This window comes from Podarcis bocagei, assembly GCF_964188305.1.
Source record: "Podarcis bocagei genome assembly, chromosome: Z".
NCBI classification, from domain to species: Eukaryota; Metazoa; Chordata; class Lepidosauria; order Squamata; family Lacertidae; genus Podarcis; species Podarcis bocagei.
Genome location: NC_138140.1, coordinates 45647036 through 45673196, shown reverse-complemented (window position 1 = coordinate 45673196; position 26161 = coordinate 45647036). Strand labels below are relative to the sequence as shown.

Here is a 26161-nt window from a genome sequence, read left to right as displayed (position 1 = left end):
TCTCCACAAGGCACGGGAGCCGGCACTGGGCTCCCGATGCTTGCGGAGAGTTGCCTGTTCTGGGGGCTGGGGTCGGGGGAAGCTCGGGCTTCCCCCGCCCCAGCCCCATGCCTCGGGGAAAAATAATTTTTCCCCCTTTATTTCTCCCCAAAAAACTAGGTGCGCCTTATGGGATAGTGCGTTCTATAGGGCGAAAAATACAGTACACTGCTCATGATTTCTTGGGGGAATCTGTGACTGCTTAAAGGGATATGATTCTGCTTTAAATGTATAGTGCAGATGGAAAGTAATAGAGACAGCAGAGGGAGAGAAAATACCTGTTTTTGACTGTGAGTGTTATCTGTGGCAGCGATGTGGTCTGGGGTTCAGAACCCACCATCTTCTATCAAACAGATCTGAAGTGACTGTGCATTATAAGGCTTGAGAGCACATTGTGAATGGGTTCAGATATGTAACTACCTGCTCCTGTGTGTGACTTCTACTCTTAACAAGTAGCACAGAATCAGAGAACATAATTGCAATGTACGGTAGTTCATCCTTCTCCAAAATAGTTGGAATGGGAAGCCAAAATCACTGGCTGCAAAGCATGTTGTGACTTTATGACAGTGGGACTTGACAGCACCCCCACACAGAGACACACAGAAGCACAACACTGTTGAATTTCAGCTCTGCCATGTGCTTTGTGACATCACAGTGAATGTATGGTTGGAATCTCAACCTCAGCTCATTGATCCGAGAATACATAGCAGTAAAAGTTCTCAAAGGTGCTGTAATCCACATTAAGAAGCAGGTTCACCATCTCTGCTCTCACCCACTTCAGTGTATTTTGAACTATGTGACTCCTGCAGTGTCTCAAGAGGAGCACTTTGTGGTCTCCTTGGGCTTGACTCAAAGTAGACAGGAGGAAAATGGGTAGGAGGTGCCTACTGTTTCTTGAAAGGCACAAGGAGAAAAAGCTTTACCCAGTAAGTTCAACCCATCAGTTTTGACTCATTCAGATGAAAGATAAAGAAATATGTTGGGCATCAGGCTAAAAGTTGTAAATGAGGGGCCAGCAGCTAGAACATCTGGACCAAATGCACTCCATGGATGTTCTGTCATCTTCTTAGCAGTTTCCAAACCCATAAGCAAAAAGTAAAAGGAAGGTGCAGTTGAGCATGAAGTATGGCAGCTGGACTTGACAGGTAGTAAGTTGTGAGAGTGAGTTAAGGTCTTAATCCTCTACCAACCCACACAGCCACATTCCATTGGCAAACTGGTCATGTTATTTAACATGGAAGTATTGACCCAAATGGCTTATCCTTCTGATGATGGCTTCATTCACATGGGAGCTTATTCTGTTTCACCGACATTCCCCTAACTGTTAATTTCTGTGTTATATTTGGGTTTTCACATGACATAAAAGCCGCTTCTGGAAACCTAATGGAATACAGTGGAAGCTTTGAGCTCATTTTTGTGTTAACTGGTTCTAGATATAATCCATTTGGAATCCCATTGAAACAGAAAACAGAATTTGGGTCAGTATACCGGTTCTTTACTGCTGTATTCATGGGTGAATCATGGGTGAGGAGTGCCATCAGCTTTGACTGGTGGCCCAACTGTGTCCCTATCTGGACAGGGATGGCCTAATTTCTGTTGTCTGTGCTCTGGTAACATCTAGGTTATATTCAGTGCTATTTTTCTAGAAAAAAGGGGTTCCAGAATACATCACGAACACCTCCTTTGTTCTCCTATAATGGCAATGGTGCCCATCTGAGAGGTTCTAACTTTGAGGTAGACAACACAAATTAGGCTATCTCTGTCAAGATAGGGACACAGTTGGGACACCAGTTAAAGCTAATGGAAGGCACTCACTGTACGCCAATGAGGCAACCTGAGCCTCAGGTGACAGCAAAGGAACCAGACGTACCCCCAAGCTACATACCCACTCCACTCACACTTTCTCAGAACCAGCCCCACCACGAAGCAGAATGAGGCAGCAGAACCCAACGCAGCAAAAATTGCTTGAGGACAGAGCTGTGTGCATCATACAGCCTCCCCTATGTCCCCCTTGCAAGTCTGCTGCTCTCAGGTGCACTGCCCTGTTATCAGCTGTGGAAAGGTCACAGCTCAGTGATGGGCATGCAGAAGACTCCTGCCTGAAACCATGGTATACTGCTGCCAGCCAGTGCAGACAATACTGGTTGATCTGGCTAAGTAGAAGGCAGCTTCCTGTGTTCCTAAAACATTCCACTAAGGTCCATTTTGATGGATTTGCTCAAGCAGATATTTTGGTGCAAATGTTTAGGACTTGGCTGCCAATATGCAATTTAAAGTCAATTCACACAAATCATTTAATGATAAAGCAAGAAGCTTTTGGTGTGTAGTAACCAAAATCTTAAAATCAAGTTTCTCATTTGTTTTATTTCCTAAACAAAGGATCTCTCTCAGACTTGTCAACACAACCATTCTGTTTTAAAGTGCTGATTTACAACTAACAGCCAATGTATCCCATTTGTTACATCTCTGTGCTGCCTAGAAGGACAGACTATAATTATGTACATTGATTTGAGCAATTATAGAGCTTGATTTTTATTAATCTACTTTTTAACCTACTAGAAAATAGTAAATGGTATATTGCTTATTTACTATATAATTATGTTTTTAGTAATGATTTATGTCAGACTGGATTAGATTGGTGGGATTTAATTAAACACGTAAAGCAGCAATAAAAGTGGGTTTTTTTTAATTAAAACAAAGCTCCTGTTACAATACTCTGGTTGCATAAATTTCTCTTATTAAAATGTCTCCCACACATGTAGCCCTGCTTGCCATAGATAGATAGAACAGTTTAAACTACTGTAGTTATGATGGTATTTTGCCTATGAAAACGTGTTGAAGTACATCCCATCTAGGAAGAAGGCTCTGGGTTCAACTCAGGAAGTTGCCTTATGCCAGTTTGGATTGTTAGCCCATCCAGCCCAGAAATGTCTATTCAGTCTGGTACCAGCTCTCCAAGATTTCAGACCTTCCCTTCACCTGCAACCTACCCCTCTAGAAATGTAAACTTTCTGGAAATTCCTTTGCAGGGGACAGCAGACAGAAATGTGTTGTTGTTTGTAATCCACCTGTGAATTGTTTTATTAGACAATTTATGTAAGCAAGAAAGTCTGACTATAGCACCATGTTGACTCTATGCTTTGATTTAGATTTTCGCACCTGCCAATAGGGCTGGCGATATTGATATATCGTCCAAAACTGGTTTGAAGTCTGTATCAGTTTCATAATTTTTGACCTGGCAATATATTGAGAATCATGGTATGTGTATTGTGTGTGGCATGCAAAAATCACAATGTAAGAAAAACTGTGAAGCCAGCCAATGCTTCTACATAGCTCCATTCTTACATCAGACATTGTGATATATCAGTATATCACAATGTTTAGCTGGTGATATATAGCAATGCTGAAAACTAGATATCGCCCAGTCCTATCTGCCAGAATTGGGTCTAAACTAAGCTAACATTACAGTGAAGACTAAATGCAATCTAGTCAAACTGCAAAAACAACTGGGGGGAGAATAGTTGTTTACGAGCAACTTGTTGATTTGTATTTACAACCGGGTTTTTGTAACAAGTTTAAAGACAGTTGCGGTAAAACTGAAAACCTGGCACAAACCTCTGCAGGTGGTACAGGGACCTCCAGACCTGGAGATAGGAATGTCTGGATCCGGTGGCCCACCTGAATAACTGGCAGCTGGATATTATGAGTCTGGGCAAGGCTTTCCACTTAAAACTGGTAAGAACAATGTCTTGGTATGAAGAAGAATAACAACTTCTCTCTCTTTTTAAAATTCTAGTCACTATGAACAAGATCGGAACGCATTAAAGAGGAAAGAATGGGAACGGAGAAATCAAGAGGTCCAGCAGGATGAAGACTTCTTTACATCTGGCTTTAACCTCTTTGGAGAACCCTACAAGGTAAACAAACAACTGAAGCTGTATTCAACATTCATTTCATTTGAAGCAGCTCTCCCCACCCTCCGCAATTTCACCAAACATTAATCACATGTTAGTTCCTCAGAGAGGACAGCAGCACTGAGGGCATCCTCTTGGTTTCATGCATTGCAAAATATGCTTCCACAGAAGTGCATTGACTGGTTTAATTATCTGTGGCAATTGGGGGTCCTCTGGGCTGCCACTGGGTTCTTCTGCATGAGATCCACCCAGTGGCTGAAGTACCCTAGTCTGCAAAGGGTTGTTACAATAGCAAGAATAATTAGCACTGAAACAATGACAGTTCAGTGGCAGTTCCCACTATGGAGATTTCTTGAATATGATATCACTGCAAGACAGCCGTGCGAGTTGACCGTCGAGGCCCTGCTTTCTCTGAGGTGTTCAACCTGTGACTGGGCTGTGCCATTTCAGGTTGTGTGTTGGGGGCTAAGGCTTGCGTATGAAAAGGTATAGCCCAGAAATGGGTTTACTAGTGATATCTACAGAATACACAGACATGCCAGAAGCCTTTGTTCTCCCTGATGCATATCTTTGGAATTCTGCAGTCAGGAAAGGAGGGGCTTGTATTTTCTATTTTTCCAGTTAAAACAAAAAAACCCACCCCACCACAAACTAAATTTAAATAAGACTCCCAGAAGGCACCTGAAATAATTTATTTATTTACAAGGTTTTTTAAAATAATAATAATGTTTTTATTATTATCACTTTTCATTAAAGACTGAGGATGATGGTTCTTTGAATTTATATCTTACTTTCCCCTCTCCCCTCAAACCTTTCACAGGAATATAAATGTCATATAAAGGGAAGTGTGTTGCTCATTAAATTGCTGTTGTGAATGTATACCCCAGTATCCGGAACTCTTGCCAGAACCCATAGCAAAATCCAAGAAATATAAAACTAGCAGAACAATAATGAGCAATACTGAGAGAATCTCTGTGAAAACGAGCTCCTTAGCCCATGCAAGTAAACTCTGGATTGAATCCTACCAAAATCATCCTCCCCTGGACCTGCTCAGTTTTCTTGCTCATTAGTAAATTATGCAGGCTCCTTAGCATAAAGATCTTAGTTGAAAAAGACTGTTCTGTCACCATTTCACCAATGCTTATTTCCCCTCTCCCCTGGCCCCACTGCTGTTTTGGCTGCGTCGTCGTCTTCTTCTTCTTCTTCTTCTTCTTGCCACTTAAGGAAATGTTCACATTCATGTAATCTCAAGTCCTCACCCACATCATATAGCAAGATCTCATCTTGTCACGAAATGGTGTATCATCATTATGTTTGCTAGATGATCCCTGATTGGTTCATATCACTCGTCAGGCTAATCCAGGTGGAAGCAATGGTATCGAGGGAAATAGTGTTGAAGCAGTAACCACCAGGCAAAACAATGGAACTGGACAGGACTGGCAGGGCCGGAGGTGGGGAGGAGAGAATGTGAATCTGTTCACGCAGCCTAAGTGGCTTTATGCAGGAATGACAACCCACTAGTATCAATCTGAATTTTTTTTACTGGAAAACACTTGGCATATCCTGCCACCTCCACCACTTCCAAACTGGCACACAATCCCTAGATGGTTAAGAAGGTATACACCTCATGCGGAAAAAACAATTCTTTCTGAAGCAAAGGGGGAAACTCTCTCTCTCTCTTTTACTGTCATAACTATCCAAAGCTATCTTTTGGGAGAATGGTTGAAAATGTACAGCATATCAGCAGGGTAGCAGAGCCTCTTCTGAAAATCCTCCAAGGGACTTCCTTGCCTGTGATTTTCATCACCAAGGGATGTTCCCCATTTGACTGTCTCTGCTGCTTTGATGATCACCCAAAAGCATTCCCTGAAGAATTCAGCTGGATTGAAATGCACAGATTCCTTTTTTCCTTTCCATCAATGACAGTCTTTGGCAAATACCACCTAGGGTTCATATAACAAACAGATAAAGTGGAAGATGAAACCTTTCAAGTCTTCTCTGTGGAATAAGCCTAGATCTGAAGGCATGATTGTCCGAGGTCACGAGCACAAATCACACAAGTGAATTCGAGGCAAAATTCATTGTTATTTTCTGTCATCATTATTTTTAGTTACTAAGCATTATGTAAACAATTATGCTATTTTCTGCATTGTTTTTGGTGTTTCTCTTCCACTGAAATGCATGGAAAGTAATTATGTAATTAATTACATTAGTTCCAGCCATAGTTCATAGCAAATTGAATAATGTAAGACTCCGAACTGTAGCAACACAGAAACTCTGCTGATTGCAATGAACACAAAATGGGACAGAAGTCATTGTCTCCTTACATCCCTAGCTCTTCTGTTGAGATATGACCCCTGTCCCTTAAATAAAAATGAATAAAATGAATTATTAAAGTTGTATACCACCCTTCATTTGTAGATCTTGGGGCAGTTCACAGCATAAATTAGGATACCTTTTGATCATTTCAGTGTCTACATTAATAGGATCTTCACTTCTGATTGTCATTGCTCTCATTCATAATGTCCCTGTTGGCCCACAAAACTTTGCTAGTTTATGTTAATCTTAATTTGGCAATGATGGGAGAAACCCTGTGACTTGATGATGCCCACTTATCCAAACTCAATTATCCAAGTTCTCTGAAATTTCATCAAGACAGCTGTTTATATTCTGTTTCTGCTGCTTCTTTTGCCACATCTAACATCCATTGTTTGCTTCCTGCATGCACATAAAACCTGCTGCAAGTTTTGGATTATCCACCCTTCACATAGGTGGTTGTCTCCTTGGTCTTTTGAGATTGTAGGGCCTCCATACTGACACTGTTTTATTCCTTTGACCTGAAGCACCTCTTGCTGCAAGTCCTGCATTTGTCCATTTTAACATCATGGCCTTTTCCACTACAACCATAACTTTCTATCTTTGTTACATCCAGTTGTTAGTTTTTCTTTCTCAGAATATTGCTCATTCCAGAAAATGTGGTGTTATTCTGGAGGTGTTCATACTTCTCTGTGTCATGAGCCGGATCTAGACACATCAAAGAAGTGTTTCAGTTAAACGCGCTGTAAATTTAAACAGAGAAACAGGTAGAGAAAAATTGGGTTCCACAGTGCCATCGGTGTCACAATGTTATATCGCATATACAGTGCATATAAATTGCTTTTTCTTTACCAATCTAGCTGAAGTCCATGGACTGTTTTTCTCCACTATTACACATCACAGGTAATATGCACAGGTAATTGGCCCAGTATACCTGAAGGAGTGTCTCCACCCCCATCGTTCAGCCTGGACACTGAGGTCCAGCTTCGAGGACCTTCTGGTGGTTCCCTCACTGCGAGAAGGGAACCAGGCAGAGGGCCTTCTTGGTAGTGGCACCTGCCCTGTAGAACGCCCATCCATCAGATGTCAAAGAAATAAACAACTCTCTGACTTTCAGAAGACATCTGGAGGCAGCCCTGTTTAGGGAAGTTTTTAATGTCTAATGTTTTATTGTGTTTTTAATATTCTGTTGGGAGCCACCCAGAGTGGCTGGGGAGGCCTGGCCAGATGAGCAGGGTATAAGTAGTAAATCATTATTATTATTATTAAACACTTTAGCTTTCAAGTCGAAGGAAATATTTCTATTTTTCATCTTAAAGCTGTGTTTTCCAAAGGCTGCCCAGGATTGTTTTATTTTCCTCCCTATTTCATTTGGTTTTCTGCTCTCAATATGATTTTTTTTTATCCTAAATGTTTTCTTCAATGTGCTTTGTTTCTTTGTTTTAAAATAGTATATCATTCTCTTCTTCAAACATTATTTTAATCTTGGCTAGATTCACCTTCATACCTTTTTTATTTTTCACTTTGTTCTTCCAGGATTTCTTGTAGTATTATTTTTTTACTTTTGACTGTTATGGCTATATCATCTGCATATTGTATATGATTTAATAACTTCCATTGATTCCTTTTTCTAACCACCTCAGCTTTTTAAATACATCTTCCAAGTTGACTGTAGATAGCTTAGGTGATTAGCTATCTCCTTGTCTTACGCCTCTTTTTAAGGGTCTTGGACTGGTTTTATGTGGTTACCCCAAGCGAATGGTCTCTTATTCACTGACACTTTTGGTTGTCACAGTGTCCTTCAGCTCCATTGAAGAAATTCAGCTAAAACCCTTTCATGCGGACATTTGTCACTGATGTGGAATAGTTCAAACTGAGAAATTGAACCCAGTTGCTTCAGTGCAAAGTGAGCTTTATGGGCCACTGAGATGATAAGAGAATAAAGAAAGGGGAGTCAAGTCTAAAGAATGGAAACAATAAACAAGAGGAAATCTACCCAAAAGGGAAAGGTGAATCTTTTTGTAGGAAATAATTTATGTAGATAGCAGTATATTTCTGTAGAGAAGAGTGATACAGAACTCTAACCTTAATGATTAGAATCACCTGCATCTCAGCACATTAATGGGCCAGTAGGACCTTTAACATGGTCTTTTAAGGCAGTTGGCTTGAAAGAGAGTCCCAGATGGTGTGGAACATGGCCAGCTGGTTGTGGAAAGAATTATGTGGAACTTTTTTTTTAAGGCATTTTTTCCAGCACTTGCTAAAACCAGAACTCATCTCCTTGTCTGCAGAAGTCTCTGCTTCTGAAAGACTCAAAGAAACAAGTAACTGTAGCTTGCAAATTGTGTCTTGATGTCCAATGCCTGGGACATGAACAACTGTAGCCAGACGTCACTTTACTCTAGGAAAAGTGAAATGTTACTTGATTAAACACATTTTTAAAAAAGCAGGGAGGATCACATTTTGCTATTCATCAATGACTTTGAATGAGTGTGAAGAATTATACCAGTGAATCAAACCAGACATGGAGTTTATGTCTTAGTGGGCTCCCCTTCATTAGAGGTTTGTAAGCAGAGGTTGGATGGCCATCTATCACGTATGCTCTAGTTGAGATTCCTGCATTTCAGGGGGTTGGACCTTGGGGTACCTTTCAACTCTACAATTCTATGATTCCCTAAGTCTTCAGAAAAAACTGCATGGGTGAAATGGGTTTTCAACTAGTTCTTCACAAGAAAGAGAAAGAAAGAAAGAAAGAAAGAAAGAAAGAAAGAAAGAAAGAAAGAAAGAAAGAAAGAAAGAAAGAAAGAAAGTAAGTAAGTTTAGGAGAAAGCTTACTATAGAGTCAGACAACTGGGATCCATGCAGTACCTGATCAAATGTTTATCCCAGACACCTGTAACTGGGTGATGACTACGCCCAGAATGATAAAGATCAGCCTTCCAAACAACATAGAAAATATATTAGCTCCTTATAATTCTTGCTGGCCAAGCTGATGCCTGCATACACTTAAGGGACCTCATAGGAACATATGAAGTTACCTTAATACTGATTAATACCAAGTTCAGTCCTCAGCATCTCCAGGTATGGGTGGGAGATATCCCTGCCTGAAACCCTGGAGAATGACTGCCAGTCAGCTAGATGGACCAAGGGTCTCAGTCAGTATAAAGCAGTCTCTGATGTTGATACTGAACCGTTACCAGGCAACCAGATATCCCCATTTCCTCACCTTTCCAGAAGTGAAAATCCGCATAGTGTAACCAGACCCTTAAGACGAGAATTGTCTAAGTGGCAGCGGCCCAGCTCCCCACCCCTTACACAAATGCTGCCTCAGCAATACTGCAGGGAGGATATGAGAGGAGGAGAACAAGCAAGCAAGTGTTCACCATTTGCATCGTAATTCCTCCCGGTCCCTTAAGCACAATGGAATCTCCTTGTTTAAAAAATTGGGGGGGCTGAGCCTAGGCTAGCTTTGGCTGCTGCCCAAACAAGTTCATTGTGCAGCTTCGGTTGAAGGAGGCGGGTCAGGCACAAAGAGCTTATTCTTAGCTTAAATGGAATGCACTTTTTTGCCACTCAAAATTACCAATTTAAGAGTGGGCTTTTTTGTTTTCAGTTTTGGTGTGTGTGCTTTTAAAAAACCCAAAACTGTTTCTTGTATACAGTGTAATTCTTAGCTTTACACAATTGATGAGCTTTCTAAATATTTACTTCAGTGCACAGCTCCTTGAATAGAAGCCCTCGGAGGAAAACCAGAAGGGGGGGGGAATGCATTCTTCCTATTCCCCCCACCCTTTCCTCATAATCTTATACTCCAGTGTTATGATCCGGGGTGTTGCAAACTACTTAACGGATTTGGGACACAGGTGCATGAGTGTGCATTTGCATAAAATTTGCATTGCCTGATTTGTATGGATGGGTGCTTCTGGGGAATTAAGACGGGGTGGCTGGGGTCTCCTCCATGCTGCGCTTTGCAGACTAACCCTATGAGCAAGGTTTCTTTGAAAAATAATGTTGAGAAAAGGTGGGAAAGGGCAAAAGAGTTTGGGGCCACCTCAATAGATTTGGGGTTCATGCCTAAGGACTACGATCTGACAACACTCCAGGTTGTGGTAATCACCGAGGATACTCTTCTGATTGCTTTCCTCCATGAAATCCCATAGCTTTTTATTCCACAAATGTTCTGGTTTATTATTGTTCCACGTTTGATGTGCTGTAGGCCTTCCACACATGGCAATAATGTGGTAGCATTGGGGAAGTGTCGCAGAGCAACTAATATGGCAGAATAAACCCACCACTAATGCACTTTTGTTGTGTCACGGACATGTGCCAGAATACACTTTCAGAAATACACCCGTCCAGAGAGACCAATTTTCCATTTCATTTTGCAGCAGAGATAAAAAGTAACTACTGAATACCTTTAGATCTACCTTTTTCTGTTACAGTTGCATTGACAGAACCATGGGTGCTGATTATGCCTCATCCAGTTCCACTTTTAAGTATCACAAATAATCAAAATGGAGAGGAAACAGGGATGAAAATATAACAGCATTTGTCATTCCTAAAGGAGCAATGGCACTGCTGGAACCCACCCCAATTTAAAACTAGAGACACACTTCACTCTTAATCTCAGCAAACTACATACTTTCTCCAGTCATTTCCTGTATTTGCATCCTCCTGTGGAATAAAATAGTTAATTTTGCCCCTACTTAAAAACAAGCACATCACTCATAGCCTCAAAAAAATGTATTTAGTTCAGGGGAATTTGTATAATCATTAAGTTTCTTCAAGCCAGTTCACACTTGGCTACCCTTCCCCTTTCCTTTAGAGGTAGACTCAAGTTACTCCTAGTAAATTACCTCTCTTAAAAAAATTATTTCTAGCTACTGCTCAGATGTAACTTTGGCCCATAAAATGAGCAATAATCTGTGTACAAATTCCTGTTCATATAAAAGGATTCTTTGGGGGTGAGAAAGAAGAAACAGTCTGGAAAACAGAGTAGAAAAGCACTGGAGATGAAAACATAATAATGTCAAAAATGAGTCAGGATTTGCTTAATAACTGCTGCACAGAAAATAACTGTGAATCATAGATTTGCAAAACAGACTCTAAACGGTTCTAGAAAACAGAACAGAGGACTTCCAAATCTAGCTGGCAACAATTTATATAGATACATATTCCTTTTATAATAGATCTTAAGCAATCTGTAGAAGAAAGTTGTTTAGGGGTACTTTCATTATCCTACTCATATTGAAATACTGCCCAAACTTAGTTTCACAAAATGTTTAGGGGTATGTGTACCCCTGCGTACCCCCAGAAAAAAAGCACTGAGCAGAACAATAATATTAAGAAAAGCTTTCTAAAGTTTTCTGCCTCACAATGTAATACGACAAGTTAGGCCAGTGCTTTCCAAACTTTCCATGTTGGTGACACACTTTTTAGACATGCATCATTTCCTAACACATTGATTCAGTTTGACTAGCAAACTGGAGGTTAAACTAACCCCTTTCTAGCCCTGGAAGGAGCACGGGAAGACTGCTGCTGACACACTAACACTGTTTGGAAATCTCTGAGTTAGACTCTGCTCACACTAGCAGCCTGAAGTTCATTTTCCTTGCGCTGCATTTCCCAGTCGCTTTCTCCCACCACTGTTCACACCAAAGCAGAGGCAGGGGGATGCCTTCGCCCGACGATTTCTTCCCCTGTGGTGTGTGGGCGCACTGCCAACCATGCATGTGCAAAAGCCGCCCGAACTTGTTCAGAGCGCGACAGAACTGTGGCTTCTGTTTTCAAACCGGATGGAACCTGGTTTCAGGAGAAACAGATCCAAAGAGGAGTATTCCCCTTAAGGCTGCGGGACACAGATGGATTGTGGCTAACGTCGTGTGAACCTGGCTTAGATAAAACAGCGGCGGGAGCACGCTGGAGTATATGGTAATGTGTACAAACCCTTAGATAGCTATAACTTATAACCTTCACCATCTAACATAGTAGACTGCCTGGGGGTCCTGTTTGCCATTGCTGCCAGCCTTTCTACGCGCTTCCCTTTTCTTCTCCATTGGGGTACCCAGCGTGAAGCCCCTCCAGATGCTGTGCTCTACAACACCCACCAGTCCCAACCAGCATGGCCAATGGTTAAGGATGGTGGGCATTGTAGTTCTGGAGGCCATTACATTGGCTACCCCTGCTCTAGGCTGGCAGCTCAAGGGTCAAAGGCCGGACTTGCCTTTGAGGACTCCAGCTGCTGTTTGTAGGGGATACTACAAACAGAGCAGGCACTAACCACTTCTTGTACCTTTCTCTCTCAACTTGAAATGTCACATGCAGCCCAAGCCAATGGGTATGAACTCTATTGACTGCTTATATCTGCATGTGGCTAGGGGTGCCTACCTCACACACTAAGCAGGGACAAAGCAAATGCTGAAGACTTTCTTTCCACACCTCAACAAGAGAGATGTTGAGTTCCTTCTTGTACGCTAAGGATATTCGCTTGCCCTTCCCAGTTGCTAAGCTATAGGTTCTGATGATTCTGCGATTCTGGGCACTAACAATGGCAATCAAGAGATCTGTAATAATGAAAAGATACATAATCAGAGCATGTAATCCCCATAGGAAACATTGCCAGCAGTAAAAGCCAACAGTAAAAGCATGGAATATGAAAGTGAAAACTCACAATGGTGACAAAAATTAACTGAATTGGTCAGAACGATGGGGAAAAGAGTAAAAAAAAAACCCAGAAGAATTTGGAAGCTTATCATCTCATTTTATTGAACAGAATTACAAGATGCAATCATTTAACATTTTCTTGCAGCAGAAATGCAACGTAACTATGTTGGAAGAGTATTAGTGATCTATAGCACTGGCTATTGTAATAGATGCTTATAAATGTGGAACCTGTAGTCCATAATTAGGACACTTTCTATCTGAATAGCAGGTTTATGCAGTTTTTTAAAAATATATGTTGTCTATGTGGGGGGGTATGTATGAATGAATGTAGACTTTCTCGGTGCAAAATTGGCACACAAGCTCATAATATTTTCAATTTAAATTCAAAGCTGAGGAAATTTTTTGAGGCAACAGAGCTTTCCTCAGAATGCATCCAAGGATTATGAGCCGAGAAAAGTCGTATTCTGAGTCCATTGTTTTTCGTCTTCAACAGCACCGCTACTTACCCCTGCTGCTTCTTGCAATCCTAACACTGCTTTCCTAGGCATAGATTCCACTGAGTCCAGTAAGATGTCCAAGTAAATGTTATTAAGATTGCAGCCATGCTGAATAGTGAAATCACTGAGGTATATTCATGTTGTCATTGTTTCCCTTCTTGTATTTCAGACTAACAAAGGTGATGCTCTAGCCAACCGTGTCCAGAATACATTGGGGAACTACGATGAGATGAAGGACTTTCTGACCAACCATTCCAGCCAGAGCCACCTTGTAGGAATCCCACAGAATTCTGTGCCACAAACTCCAGTAGATAAAAACGAACAGACCTTTTTCCCAGAACAAAGGAACCGGATGGTCCCACCCCACCAAATCACGGGGCACTCCTCAGCTTCGATGCCGCCCCCTGCGGCTATATCTTCCAGTTCAACTTTAGTGCACAGTCACCAGAGCAGCAGGAAATCCAGGACTGACTGGTCCCGTGTCAGCCACAGCTCAAACGGTGGTCAGCCAAGTCAGTCCGGGAGTGCGCAAAGTCGGACAAAGCACAGCTCATCCCACGAACCTCCACAAGGCAGGTATGATGACCGCTATGCTTGCCAAAGTGAGCAGCATAAACCCGGAGGAGGCGATGAAGCCAACGCAACACCATCCTCATCACACTCGAGGAGGCATACCCATTCAAAATCAGTGGTGGCAGAACACTCTTACAAAGAAAGCAGCCACTCAAAGTCCCCAGTGGACCTCGAGTTTCTGGGTCACGGGCCTGGATCTCCACTCCCATCTACATCCTTGTTGTCAGGAAATAGTGGTCTTTCAACTCAAAATTTCCTGCCGGGCCTCCACTGCAAGGGCAGCATGACTCAGCAAAAGCCCACTGCTTACGTTAGGCCAATGGATGGTCAAGACCAAGTTCCCAACGACTCACCGGAACTGAAGATGCCAATAGAAATTGAAGGCGTTTATGGAAACCAACCCTTTGGGATTCCACTGGAAGGAAAGACCACTGGACCCAGCTCAAAGAATAAACTACCAAAGCTTAACATTCCTCAAGCTAGTGAAGTAAGTCTTCTTTATTTGTTCAGTTGTTTGCTTATCTATTTTGCCTCCAGGGTTTCAGTCCACTTCCTCAGTTTCCTGTTTAACTGACAGTCTCTTACCCCACATCCAGACCATACTTTTAAAGCACTATGATACCAGTTTAAACAGTCATGGATTCCCCTAAAGACTTCTGGGAGCTGTAGTTTTTTCCCCAGGATGCTGAAAGGTGTTAGGGGACACCCCTCTCCATCTCGCAGACCTACAGTTCCAAAAGTGGTTTAATCGTCAATTCCTCTTCGCAGGGAGCTCTGGAAATTATGTGCTTTAAATATCTGTTCACTGCTTGGGCACTGCAGCTGAAAAGAAAGCTCTTTTTGACATGCTGTTTGGGTCTCACACAGATTGTTCTGCCTATTTTTAAGATTACTAGGATGCACGTCCTGTTATGCTTATCCTGCTACCTGACCCCAAGAGTGTGGTCAACATAATCAGGTCTGTGGTTAAAAATAGGAAAGTGTCAGTGGGTTGCGGTTTTGTTGTTTGTCTTGTTATTGTCAATTTAAAATGTTCAGAAGAATTGCACAACATGGATACCTTGGGAAGTATTTATACAGCAGATAGATAGATAGATGATAGATAGATAGATAGATAGATAGATAGATAGATAGATAGATAGATAGATAGATCCCATTTTCTGTAGTGCAAGAAATGTGGAGTGTTGGTGGAAATCTCAATAATCATTGGCTGCAATGGGTAATAGTTCTCATCTTGACAAAACTTGGTTGTAAATATGCTGTGCGTCCAGGTTCATAGAAATTAGTTACCTGGGGAAGAATGAAAACTACAATCCTATCCACATTTACTTAGAAATAATTCCCATTGAATGGAGCTCTAATGACTATATAAAATATAATGACTATAATTTAGTCCCTCTCCATGCTAAGTCACAATCCCTGTTTTGTCCCTTTTGTGGATTATTTATTTTTAAAAGATATTTGGGTAAGTAGGGGTGGAGCACCCCATTTTTCTGCTTGAGGTGAAATGGGAAAGCCTGCCTTGCCACTGCCACCCACCTCACCACCTCTGCCACTGGTTATTTTGTGAGATCACGCTGGTTTCCAGCTAGATCTCACATGCCCTGCAGGATCTTGTGCAAGTTTAGTAAGAGCTTGCTGGAAATTGATGTGATCTCACTCAAAATCAGTGCTAATGCTGATGCCAGTTCTCTGCCAGCAGGAAAGGTGGCAGGACAGCCAGGGCACCCACAGGGGCACTGCCTTGCTTGTTTCTGCCACCTAAGACAGCTGCCTAACCCTGCCTAATGGCTACACCGGCCCTGGGGATAAGGCTTCTTTTTTGTGTTAAAGAATTTATTCATTTTCAATCTTCCAATTAATGACAAGTTAAATCAAATCAATCAAAATTACAATAATAACAATACACCAATTATGTATTCCAATTATAAAAAATTTATTGGGACTTCCCATGTTCCAGAAGTCTGGAGACAATCATCCTCATTCATGTCTCTGCATTTTCAGTATTTTTCAAATTCAGCACTAATATTATCCATCCTTCTTCTCAGTCTAATCAGCCGTTTTTTCTGTGGCTCACATCTAGTAGCAAAGTTTTTGTGCAGTTAACCCACAAGAGGCGGGGGTTGGGGTTGGGGGGAAGGCTTCTAATGGTGCCATTCTTCAGGGATCAACTCCTTTAGATTGCACTCACGGTCCCTTCAAACACTACAATCCTATGATTCTATTTCATGTGGTCTCTAGAAGCAAGCTCCAGTCTGAGAAACATGCCTGTCTTGTATCTAGTACATGTGCATGTAAGTGCATGCACATGAAAACCAAGGCATCATGCAGTGCTTACCCAGCTGTTTCTCCAAACGCAGCTGAGGCTGCATGAGAGCTGAAGGCACCAAGTTGACTAGCCCTGCTTTAAATCCAGACCAAATTTCAGAAGCTAATAGGTAGCTGCTCAGCTATCCCAGTGAGTCAGGGCTCGGTCTTGCCCTGGGAAGTCCTTTGCAAAATCAACATAACTCATTCAAGTTACATAACAGGACTTCCCTGTAGCGGTTGGGTTACCCTGATGTAGAACTTGACTCTCTGTAACATTGTATATGCTTAGTCTTGAATACAAGCAGCTCTCCAAAGTGAATCTGCATGGTATAAATATTGTACTATTATTTTACATTTAAGAGGTGTTAAGCAAGGTGGTGTCTACCACTGCATACTTCCAAACAGATTGAAATAGCAGGATTTGCCTAGCAGAGTTCCCAAAATACCTATTTCGTGGCTGGTAATATTTTTTACACCCTGAATAAGTGATGATACATTCTTAGGGTGCTTTATTGCGAAAGGTTGGCTTCCCTTACCCACATTCGAACCCCGCCCTTTAGAATAATTGTTTGGGGCCAATAATTTGTTTGACTTCTTTAAAGAAGGAGGGAAATCCCTTGCCATTATTTATTAACATTCCAAAGAGCAACAAAGACTGATGTGTTTTGCAGGAGAGCTTGGAATAATTTTCTGGGAACAGCATCTGAAAACCGTAAAAAGACCTATTTATATGAAGTGGAAGCTGAGGGTTCCTTGCAGATGGTGTTTTATTAGAAAAATGTATTTGTTAATAAATGTAGCTGTGTACAAGATTGTTTTACAGATGTTTCTGTTTATTTTTACCTTTGGTTAAAAATCTGCTGGAGTAGTCTGTTGCAATTTGTCACCAGTATTGTTTGGCAAGGAAATAATTGCACGGAAAGAAAATAATGAGGTTGCAAAGGCAAATAAATGTGTTCACTCTTGCTGTCTATTAAAAACAAAAACATATCCATTAACAAATTTGAAAGAGAATATTTAAGTCAGAGAGCAGTTGAAGGGGTGTGTGTTTAAAAAATAGTGTAATGGGGGGGGCTGCTTATGACCAAAGGCCTTGGATCCAAAGAACTGCGAGTAGAAGCCAAAAATGTTTTAGCCTTGGTTTCAGAGCATGAGTAAGAGGAAGGTTCAGTTTAGCATTAGAGCATCTGTCTTATTAAGAACAGAGTATAGAGGCAGAGCTTCAGCTTTGTATGCAGAATATCCCAGGTTCAAATCCCTGGCATTTCCAAGTAAGCACTGGGAAAGTACCAGTCTAAAACCCTGGAGAGACCCACCCAGTCAGTGTGGAGCTAGATGTACCCATGAGTCTGATGGCTTCCAACATTCATCTTGAAATCAGCCCTTTATTCAGAATCATGAGGAATGGAATCCTGCTTAATTAAGGGGGGAACCATAGCTCAGTGATAAGAGTTCTGATTTTGCATGGAGAAGGTCTCAGGTTCAATTGCCATCACCTCTAGGTTGGGACTGAAACCTGGAGAGCCTTGGTCACTCAGTGTGGACAATACTGAACTACAAGAACCAGTGCTCTGACTTGGTATTACACAGCTTACTGTATTCTTGAGATTTCTCACAGTGGAACATTTTGAATAGTTCTCTTATCACTAGGGATATTGGAAAATTCCAATGAAAACAGATGCAGGGGCAGAAATTGCTGGTGCTCGCTTGCTCATCTCATGTCTAGAACGGAAATCAATATTAGTGAATTTGATTTGCCATGAGTGCTGTTGGCTGTTGCTGTTGCTTTCATTCTGCAAACAATGAGCAATTGGTTATAGTTCCCAGTCCACATTTGCATTATGTTTCCTTTGCACTGAAATTAATGGGGTGGAGTAACATAATGGCAATGTCACTTATGCAATTTATGTAATTAATTATGTAAGTTACATGATTTCAGCACAGCAGACAGTGAGATGAATAAAGTAGCTTTTAGTGGAATATGAACTGCTGTGGAATGGAAACAGTGTGGCATGCAACAGATGCAACACCGGGTGATTTAGGATGGATTGGGCAGTCCCCCCCCCCCCAGTGCCGAGCTGAGGGGATGCATCCTCCTCTTCCTCCACCGCATACCTATATTTATACTCATTTAGATAAGGGACACGGGTGGCGCTGTGGTTTAAACCACAGAGCCTAGGACTTGCCGATCAGAAGATTCGAATCCCTGTGACAGGGTGAGCTCCCGTTGCCCAGTCCCTGCTCCTGCCAACCTAGCACTTCGAAAGCACGGCGTTTCCGTGCACTGCTCTGGTTTGCCAGAAGCGGCTTAGTCATGCTGGCCACATGACCCGGAAGCTGTACGCCGGCTCCCTCGGCCAGTAAAGCGAGATGAGAGCCACAACCCCAGAGTCAGCCATGACTGGACCTAATGGTCAGGGGTCCCTTTACCTTTACCTTACTCATTTAGAAGGGCAATTGAGTTGCTGCAACCAGGACATAGCGCACTTGAGAACATGTGCAGAACGGAAAGTGAAAGGGAGGGAGGGTACCAAATTTTGTCCCAATTGGGTATGTGTGCCAAATTTTGTCCTCACTCAGGGTGCCATATTACCAAAGTCTGCCTTCTGACAAATACAAGGTGGAACAGAAAATGATTTCGCCTTATATCCCTATATATCACTCAATGATTTGCCTAGGAAATACCTTTGGAACTTTCCATTCCTCCTTAGATAGCCGTTCCTTGTTCTCTCTGGAAACTGTGGCAGTTTGTAGATCATTATATATCGGAAGCAATCAGGCCCCTGAAAGTGGGAAGTGAAAAGTTCCATAACGCTTCTGACACCACCCACCTAAGCCGTGAAACATGGAAGATTTCTCTTGCCATTCCTTCTGAGAAAATGTTTTGACGGGTTCAGTGTACAGTGAAATGATAAGCTTTTGTTATATGTGTTTCAAATCACCCCCTTATCACAGGATATATTGATTAGCTTAGTACTTCCTCAGCAAGCTATAAAAGAGAGAGAGAGGGAAAAGGAAGGACCTGCACTCTTTCTGGATTAAAGAGCACAAAAAAATTGACAGGTAGATAACCATATTGATTCAGCTCGAGCGGTAAATGCAAGGAGCTTTGTATATGACTTATAAAACTTTACAAGCGCAGTAGGTTTTAGGGGTTTATATTTTTATTTCTTTTAATTGAATGGAAGGGCTAAGAAAAAGGGGAGAATAAGGGGTGGGGGAAGAGCCCTGGATTAACTAATTCCTCGTTTTGTGTTGATTTGCCAAATAACATTACATTATGTCCTCTGTTTGCGGGTGGATCTTTCATTCCATATTTAAGCCTCCCCTTTGCTTTTTAGAAAACTTCAGAGGAGGAAGAATAATGGACTGGAACAAGCATTAGGCTGGAAACCCCCTTTGCCTGGTTCATATTTCAAATAAAATAAAACGACCAATAAAACAAAGCCCAAAAAAACCTCAGTCCCTTAGCATAGTTGTCCGTGGAGTATTACAAGGCCTGGCCATGTGGTTTACATTTGTAAATACTGTGAGAAGTATTGCTTTTGCAATACTTTATAATGAAGGCCATATGATGGGCTCATCAAGAGAACTCTGGCTGTAGACACGTCTCTCTTTGTAATGCGGCTTGGCAGAGCCCCATTTCAGGGGCTTGGCCTCTGGCTAGCACCACCTGCCACCCAAGCCTGAATGCACCCAGACTGAGCATTAGGTAGCTATCAGAGGGGAACCGGGAGCTGGAACTAATGAATTGTGCTAGGGTAGGGGTGGTGAACCCTCTTCATCTTGAGGGCCACCTTTGTCCCAAGGGCAGCTTTCTGAAGTCCACATGACACTGAAAGAAACACAGAGCCAGAGGGAAACATGGGTGAAGCAATCAGAAGAGCTGTGCTTCAGCCAGAAGAGAAAAGGGCATTATCAGAGTTGGGAGGACACATTCCAGCTTGGCAAAAGCACTCAAGGAGGGTGTTACACAAGACCAGTGAGGGGTGTGGCCTGGGGAGGGATATGCCTTCCAGAAATCTGTATCTGCCACCTGTATCTGCCTCAATCTTCATCTTTTAGTGGCTGCTAGCCACAATGCTATTTTCTTCGTCTACTCTTGAAGGTATTACATAGCCTTCGACACATTGGGGGGGGAATAACCCAAGACACTTCTGGGGCTGCACTCCCACACAATTCACGTGACCCTTGTGAGATTGCAGCCCCCAAAGACACACTTTTTTCAGGGCAGCATGGTGCCTCAAACCGTGGCCCTGAAAAAGGTACTTTTTGGGCCAAGTTTGCAGCATCCAAAATGGGTGCTGTGTTCTTGTGTGAAAAAAGAGAGGATGTATCTGTTTTACCAGGACACTTGAGGGGTAGGGACATTTTGCCTATTGTCAGGGGTTCAGGAGCAGAGGCACAGGAAAGGGAGGAAACAGAGAGCGAGGGGGAGGAATCCGAAGGAAATATGAGCGATGACAGCGGCCCGAGATCTCTGAGTCTTTCCAGTGAATCGGAAGATTCACAGAAAGGGGCGCCAGTGGTCAGAGCAAGGGGGCGCCTAGGGAGCCACCCCAGGAAGAAGGGACCAGAGGGGACTCAGAGAGCAGCAGTTGGAAATCGGGACCAGCTTCCCCGCCAGAGTGCAGTAGGGGGGAGGGGTCCCAGGTATCGGGATCTGGCGGCTTGCCGCAAGCGGGAGGGCATGAGTCAGGAGTGGCCACACCTCCATCGGGGAGCGAGGAAACGGTCAAGAGGAAGGTTGAAGGCTGGGCGCGCGCGCCAAGTTCAAATGCACAGGAAGGCGGCACAGTAAGCAGCCCGGATAGGGAGCCAGGTCCTAAAGCCCGCCGCAAGGAGGGAGAAGAGTCCGGGGGGTCGGCGTCAGAAGAGTCCAGGAAGGAAGAGACCACGGGGGGTAGAGGGACCCAGAGGAGGAAGGGAAGAAGGAAGAGGTGGAGTAAGGCTAGAGTATTAAGTTGGTGTACAGGAGGCGGAGACTCAGACGGAGCTTCGCCGGTCTAGCTTCTAAGACGTAGAGCTGCGCGCTGCGGCTTGAAAATGGAAACTGTAACTCAATAAAGACTTTTGTACAGTACTGCCGGCTAGCGTGGTCCTCTGTGAGCTGGGACCCTGGAAGCGGCTCTGACACCTATGAATACTATTTTGTGGGAATCACAAGTATGGAAAGTGCTGTTGCCATCAGGTCCTATTTTTGAGCATCCTGTAGACATCTGGTTGGCCACTATCAGAGCAGGATGCTAGACTAAACTGGCTCTCTTTGGCTTGATCCCTCAGGGCTATTCACATGCCAGCTCATTGTGTGTAATACATTGGTTGTCTCTGATTAGTTGCACACTTCAAATACCTTAGCACATACCAGCATCAAGCCTTCAAGCATCATTCCTCTACTGCAATGGCCAGCCATGCATTCAGTAGGGTTTTGGGTTGTGTACCCATCATATATTGAAAGCAAAGGCTTCCCACAAAAAAATCCTGGGAATTTTAGTTTGCTAGGGGTGCTATGAATTGTAGATCTGTGAGACGCAAGCTACATTTACCAGGATTCTCTAGGGGAAGTCATGTGCTTTAAATGTATGGTGTGTACGCATCCTTAGCCTGAAAGCTGCCTGGTGGTAGTCAGCTGCAGATGTGCCCACACAAATTGCAGAAATCATTTGTGCCCCAGTTAAATGTGCTAATATCACTGTTTTGCCGTGCAAAAAAACCTGAGGAAATCTCTTTGTAGAGCATTTCTAGGTTTTTACAAACCATCTTTAAGCTTCCACACACACTTTTTTTTGGTCCCTGATTCAAATATGGGAAAACACTTAAAGGCCTCAAGTGAAAGCATCATGTGGGAATATGTGAATAAAAATAATAACACTTAAGAAAAAAGAGGAAACAAAGTACATGCTAGGAAACAGAGTTGACCACCTACCCTGGCAACTACCCATGACTTGTAGATTCAAGCTGAAATTTGGCTGGCTAACCATTTCATGAATATTACAGGAGGGGATCTGATTTCCGAATTTTATTTTATTTTTTATTTTACTTAGGCAATAAGTCTATTGCTTGAGTTTTTTTTACCAGACTTAAGGAGAAAGTCCTTTGGATAGAAACTACTGGCTGCAATTTTGGTAGTTTCAGGGTGAAAGTGGGGGCCAAAGCCAACCCACCACCACTGCTTGGGTTTCACCACCATTTATTTTGTGATATGTGTGTGGAGGGGAGAGATTAGTGTCACTTCCCAACATCATTTCTCCTTATATATCATTCCTTTGTAAGTCACTCTATGAAGCCCCTCCCCCTACCTTTAAAAGGGGTCAGTTTGAGGTGCAAGGGGAGGGACTCAGAGAAAGTTGTGAGGGGTGGGGTGAAGTTTAAAGAGCATGAGTGATCCTATGTCAGGATGTTGCATCTTTCCAAGGCAATTCAATTGGGGGAGAGGGTATGGCACCCCTCTCAGCACCCACCATTTTGCCCCACAACTCCTCCTTCAAAAAATGTTACATTATGACATGGGATCTCTTAGAGAAAAGATTGTGAGCAAAGAGGAGAGAATGTTGCCTTACACTGCCTGAGGTGCACTGCAATGCTGCTGCCACCACTGCCATTAAATTTCACCCTAGGATTGGGAGATAAATTCAATTCAGTTTGCATTTAAAGGTGAACCTACTTAATTTGCTTATTCCTCTTTTTTGTTTTGCTTTACAAAGTCCTAGTTAGCTCAGTTTCAAGCAATAGACAGACTGAAATACAGCCATCCTTTGAAAGTCACACATCCCCGAAATTTGCAATGCAGTTCTCCTGCCAAGTAACATCTACTAGAAATGCACATACTTGGATAAAATGTGTGTGTGTGTGTGTGTGTGTGTGTGTGTGTGTGTGTGTAATCAAATACCGAACTTCATTGCAGGCCCAGAAGCAGTAAGCAGATGAATGTCATGATTGCCATGGACAGATAGAGTAATAAAGATGCAGCAAGGCAGTTCTTGGGATCAAGCAGACCACAACTTTATTGATTACAGATGCAATACGGTCTTGGCTTAGGCACTGGGGTGTGTTTCCTGAATTGACCAACCTAATCTGCAGGTTGATTACTCCATCAGGGTCAACTGTGTACCACCATGTACACCACCTTGACCTCCTTGGAGAAGATGTGGGATATATATTTCAGGGCTCTACTGATGTCATGTAATTCATCCAGTAATCTATCAATAGATTACCAAAATGCATAGTTTCCCAATGCATCCCTTGAAGTTTGATCATGTTAGGCAACCCATCATTCAGTGGCTTGTTGTGTGCTGTTACTGGTTTCTTCTTAGTGAGGAGCTCCTGTTGCTGTGAAAAACCCCAGAGTTCTCCTGGAACTCGGTTTCAAAATCCCTCCTTCTTAAGTGGATTCATTTTGCTTTTTGGAAAACAAAGAAAGGACATAGCAGCTGCAGTTTCCTTAAATTGGTATGAAAGGATGTTGCATGAAAGATTTAATGGCAGTGCCTTCCTCTAAAGAATGAAATCACACCCTCTGACCAGCTGTTTTTAGTATAAGTTTGAATGTTGATCAATTATTATTTTTTTGTAAAATTACCCCTACGATTAATTGGCCAATGGTTCAGAAGACCTAAAAACTGACGAAAGAAAGGAATGGATTTCTGAAGGACTGTCAAATGTGCTGGAAAGTCTCAATAGTCCCATGATTCGGGACTACAGTTAGTGTGTTGAACTAAGACCAGGGAGACCCAGCTTCAAACCCCCACTCAGGCCTCAACCTAACCTACCTTGCTGAGCTGTTGTGAGATAAAATGGATGGGGGGAGAACCACATATGCCACCTTGTAGTTCATGGGAAGATGGACATAATAAATATGTAATTAGTCAGGATCAGATAAATAATTTCTAGGTTTCCTAAACTGTGTTTTAGAGAGTCGTTACTTTCCTTAGAACATTATCAAAGGGTTCCTCAATGAGACAAATTAATCCATGGTGGACCAGTTTCCCTCCAAAATTGCTAGCAACTAGTGATCTTCCCTGGCAATGCCCAGTCCCATAGGTGTATAGGAATGGTTCTAAACAAACCAGTGGGTGGCTCCATCCATATAAAAAGAACATGCAATGTAAGGAGCAGGACTCCAGATCCTGCTCAGGGGTCCCTCTGCAGACAAATCAGTGTGGAAACCCTTTCCTGAAGGCCAGATGTTTGAAAGCACTGTTCTAATCAGAAGGCAATGGTTTATTGGGGGGGGGGACCTCAAATCTACCTGGGGAATAGGAGACAGAGGACAGGATAGCAAGCTCAAGTAGCAATAACTCTCCTGGTATGCCCTGCAGAGGACCTTAAGGTCCACAAATAACAACACTTTGGAGGTTCCGAGCCTCAAGGAGGTTAGATTGGTTTCAACTAGGGCCAGGGCCTTTTCAGCACTGGCCCTAACGTGGTGGAATGCTCTCTCACAAGAGAATAGGGCCCTGAGGGACTTGACATGTTTCCGCAGGACCTGCAAGACAGAGCTGTTCCGCCTGGCCTTTGGTTTAGACTCAGTCTGACCCTTATGTTTCTCTCCCCTTATGGTCTTGATTTATTGGCTATTTTAAAATGAGGCTGCATTTTAAATTGTATTTTAATTGATATTTTAAATTGCCCCCCCCTCTCTTTTTCCCCTATTATGTTTTTACTGTGATTTTATTGGTGTTAGCGGCCCTGAGCCCAGTTCTGGCCAGGGAGGGCAGGGTATAAATAAAACATTTTTTAATTATTATCATTATTATTATTGTTATTATTAAAGAAGAGATGTGTAACATTTTGAGCAAGGAGGCCAGTCTGGAAGCACTACGTTGCATATAGTTTATATGTGACTTTCCAAGTCTGACTTCTGAAATGAAAGAAACAAACTGAAACCAATTCTGAAAGCTGGCTCTGGATGGTTCTTAATTGGCTTATGCCCATAGGGTCTCCAAGAAATAGCCCCACCAAATGCAGGAGCAGTTTCACACCTTAAAACATGCTCCCATCCTATGTGCTGTTAGCAAACCAATTATAATTATCCATGTACAGAATCAAGCAGTGCCTAAATTTTGCTAAGTGCAATACAGATAATGAACAATGAAGACATTCCCTGCCTGGCGATTGCAGTCGAATAGACAGGCACCAGTTCTTAAGGTTAAATTGTTCTTACAATAAACAACTTATAGCAGAGACAGCTCATGGAGGGGAGAAGAAAAATGGCAGTTGGTATCTCAGTAGAACCCATGGAGTGGCTCCGCTTCTCATCTCTGTTACAATCAATGGTGCAGTTAGAAGAATTTAGATTTAATGGCTGGCCAGGGCAGGGGCTCTTTGCATAGTAATATGTATTACTTCACTTGTTTCAAATTGTGGTAAGAGAGCCCAGTTACATCGGGAGTCCCTACTGCATATTTTTCTTAAAGTGGTCCTTGAATCCATCCCCAGAAATCTTGTCTTGATGGTACCACTGTCCAAGTGGAATGGCTGCTATCATGTTCCTGTTCAGTCTAAAACTGGGATCCCAGCAGCTACTGTACTTCCACCCACAGACTTTGGCAGCACCCTGTGAGTTTTCTTTTGAGATCTTTAAACACACACACTGCTCAGTTTCAAAATAAGTTTGTTGTACAGTAATGCTGTCCAAGTAACACAAGGCTTAAGCACACACACATACACCCGTCTGGGCAATCAAAACTGGCTGCAAGGCACTTTGGATCCCGATCTAACTTTCCATTACTAAAAAGGAAACACTGCTGTTTGGATAAAGAACAATCTTTAAACAACTTATCCCATAACATTATAAGAGGGAGAAAGCAGCCTTTAGAGTCAATTGCTAACACTTAATAGAATTTGTGG

General features: G+C 42.6%; 1 protein-coding gene across 6 annotated transcripts in view; it reads left to right on the top strand.

The window, feature by feature from the left end:
• The window catches only part of AFF2 (ALF transcription elongation factor 2), a 393570-nt gene that overhangs the window by 95723 nt on the left and 271686 nt on the right, over positions 1-26161 (top strand). For 5 of the 6 annotated variants that reach the window (XM_081178936.1, XM_081178935.1, XM_081178934.1 and 2 more), the window contains exons 2-3: positions 3836-3956; positions 13599-14489. In XM_081178936.1, the coding sequence (XP_081035062.1) occupies positions 3836-3956; positions 13599-14489 (1012 nt within the window). Of the gene's footprint in view, positions 1-736; positions 966-3835; positions 3957-13598; positions 14490-26161 lie in introns of those variants that run through there. The other variant, XM_081178938.1, reaches the window with a different exon arrangement.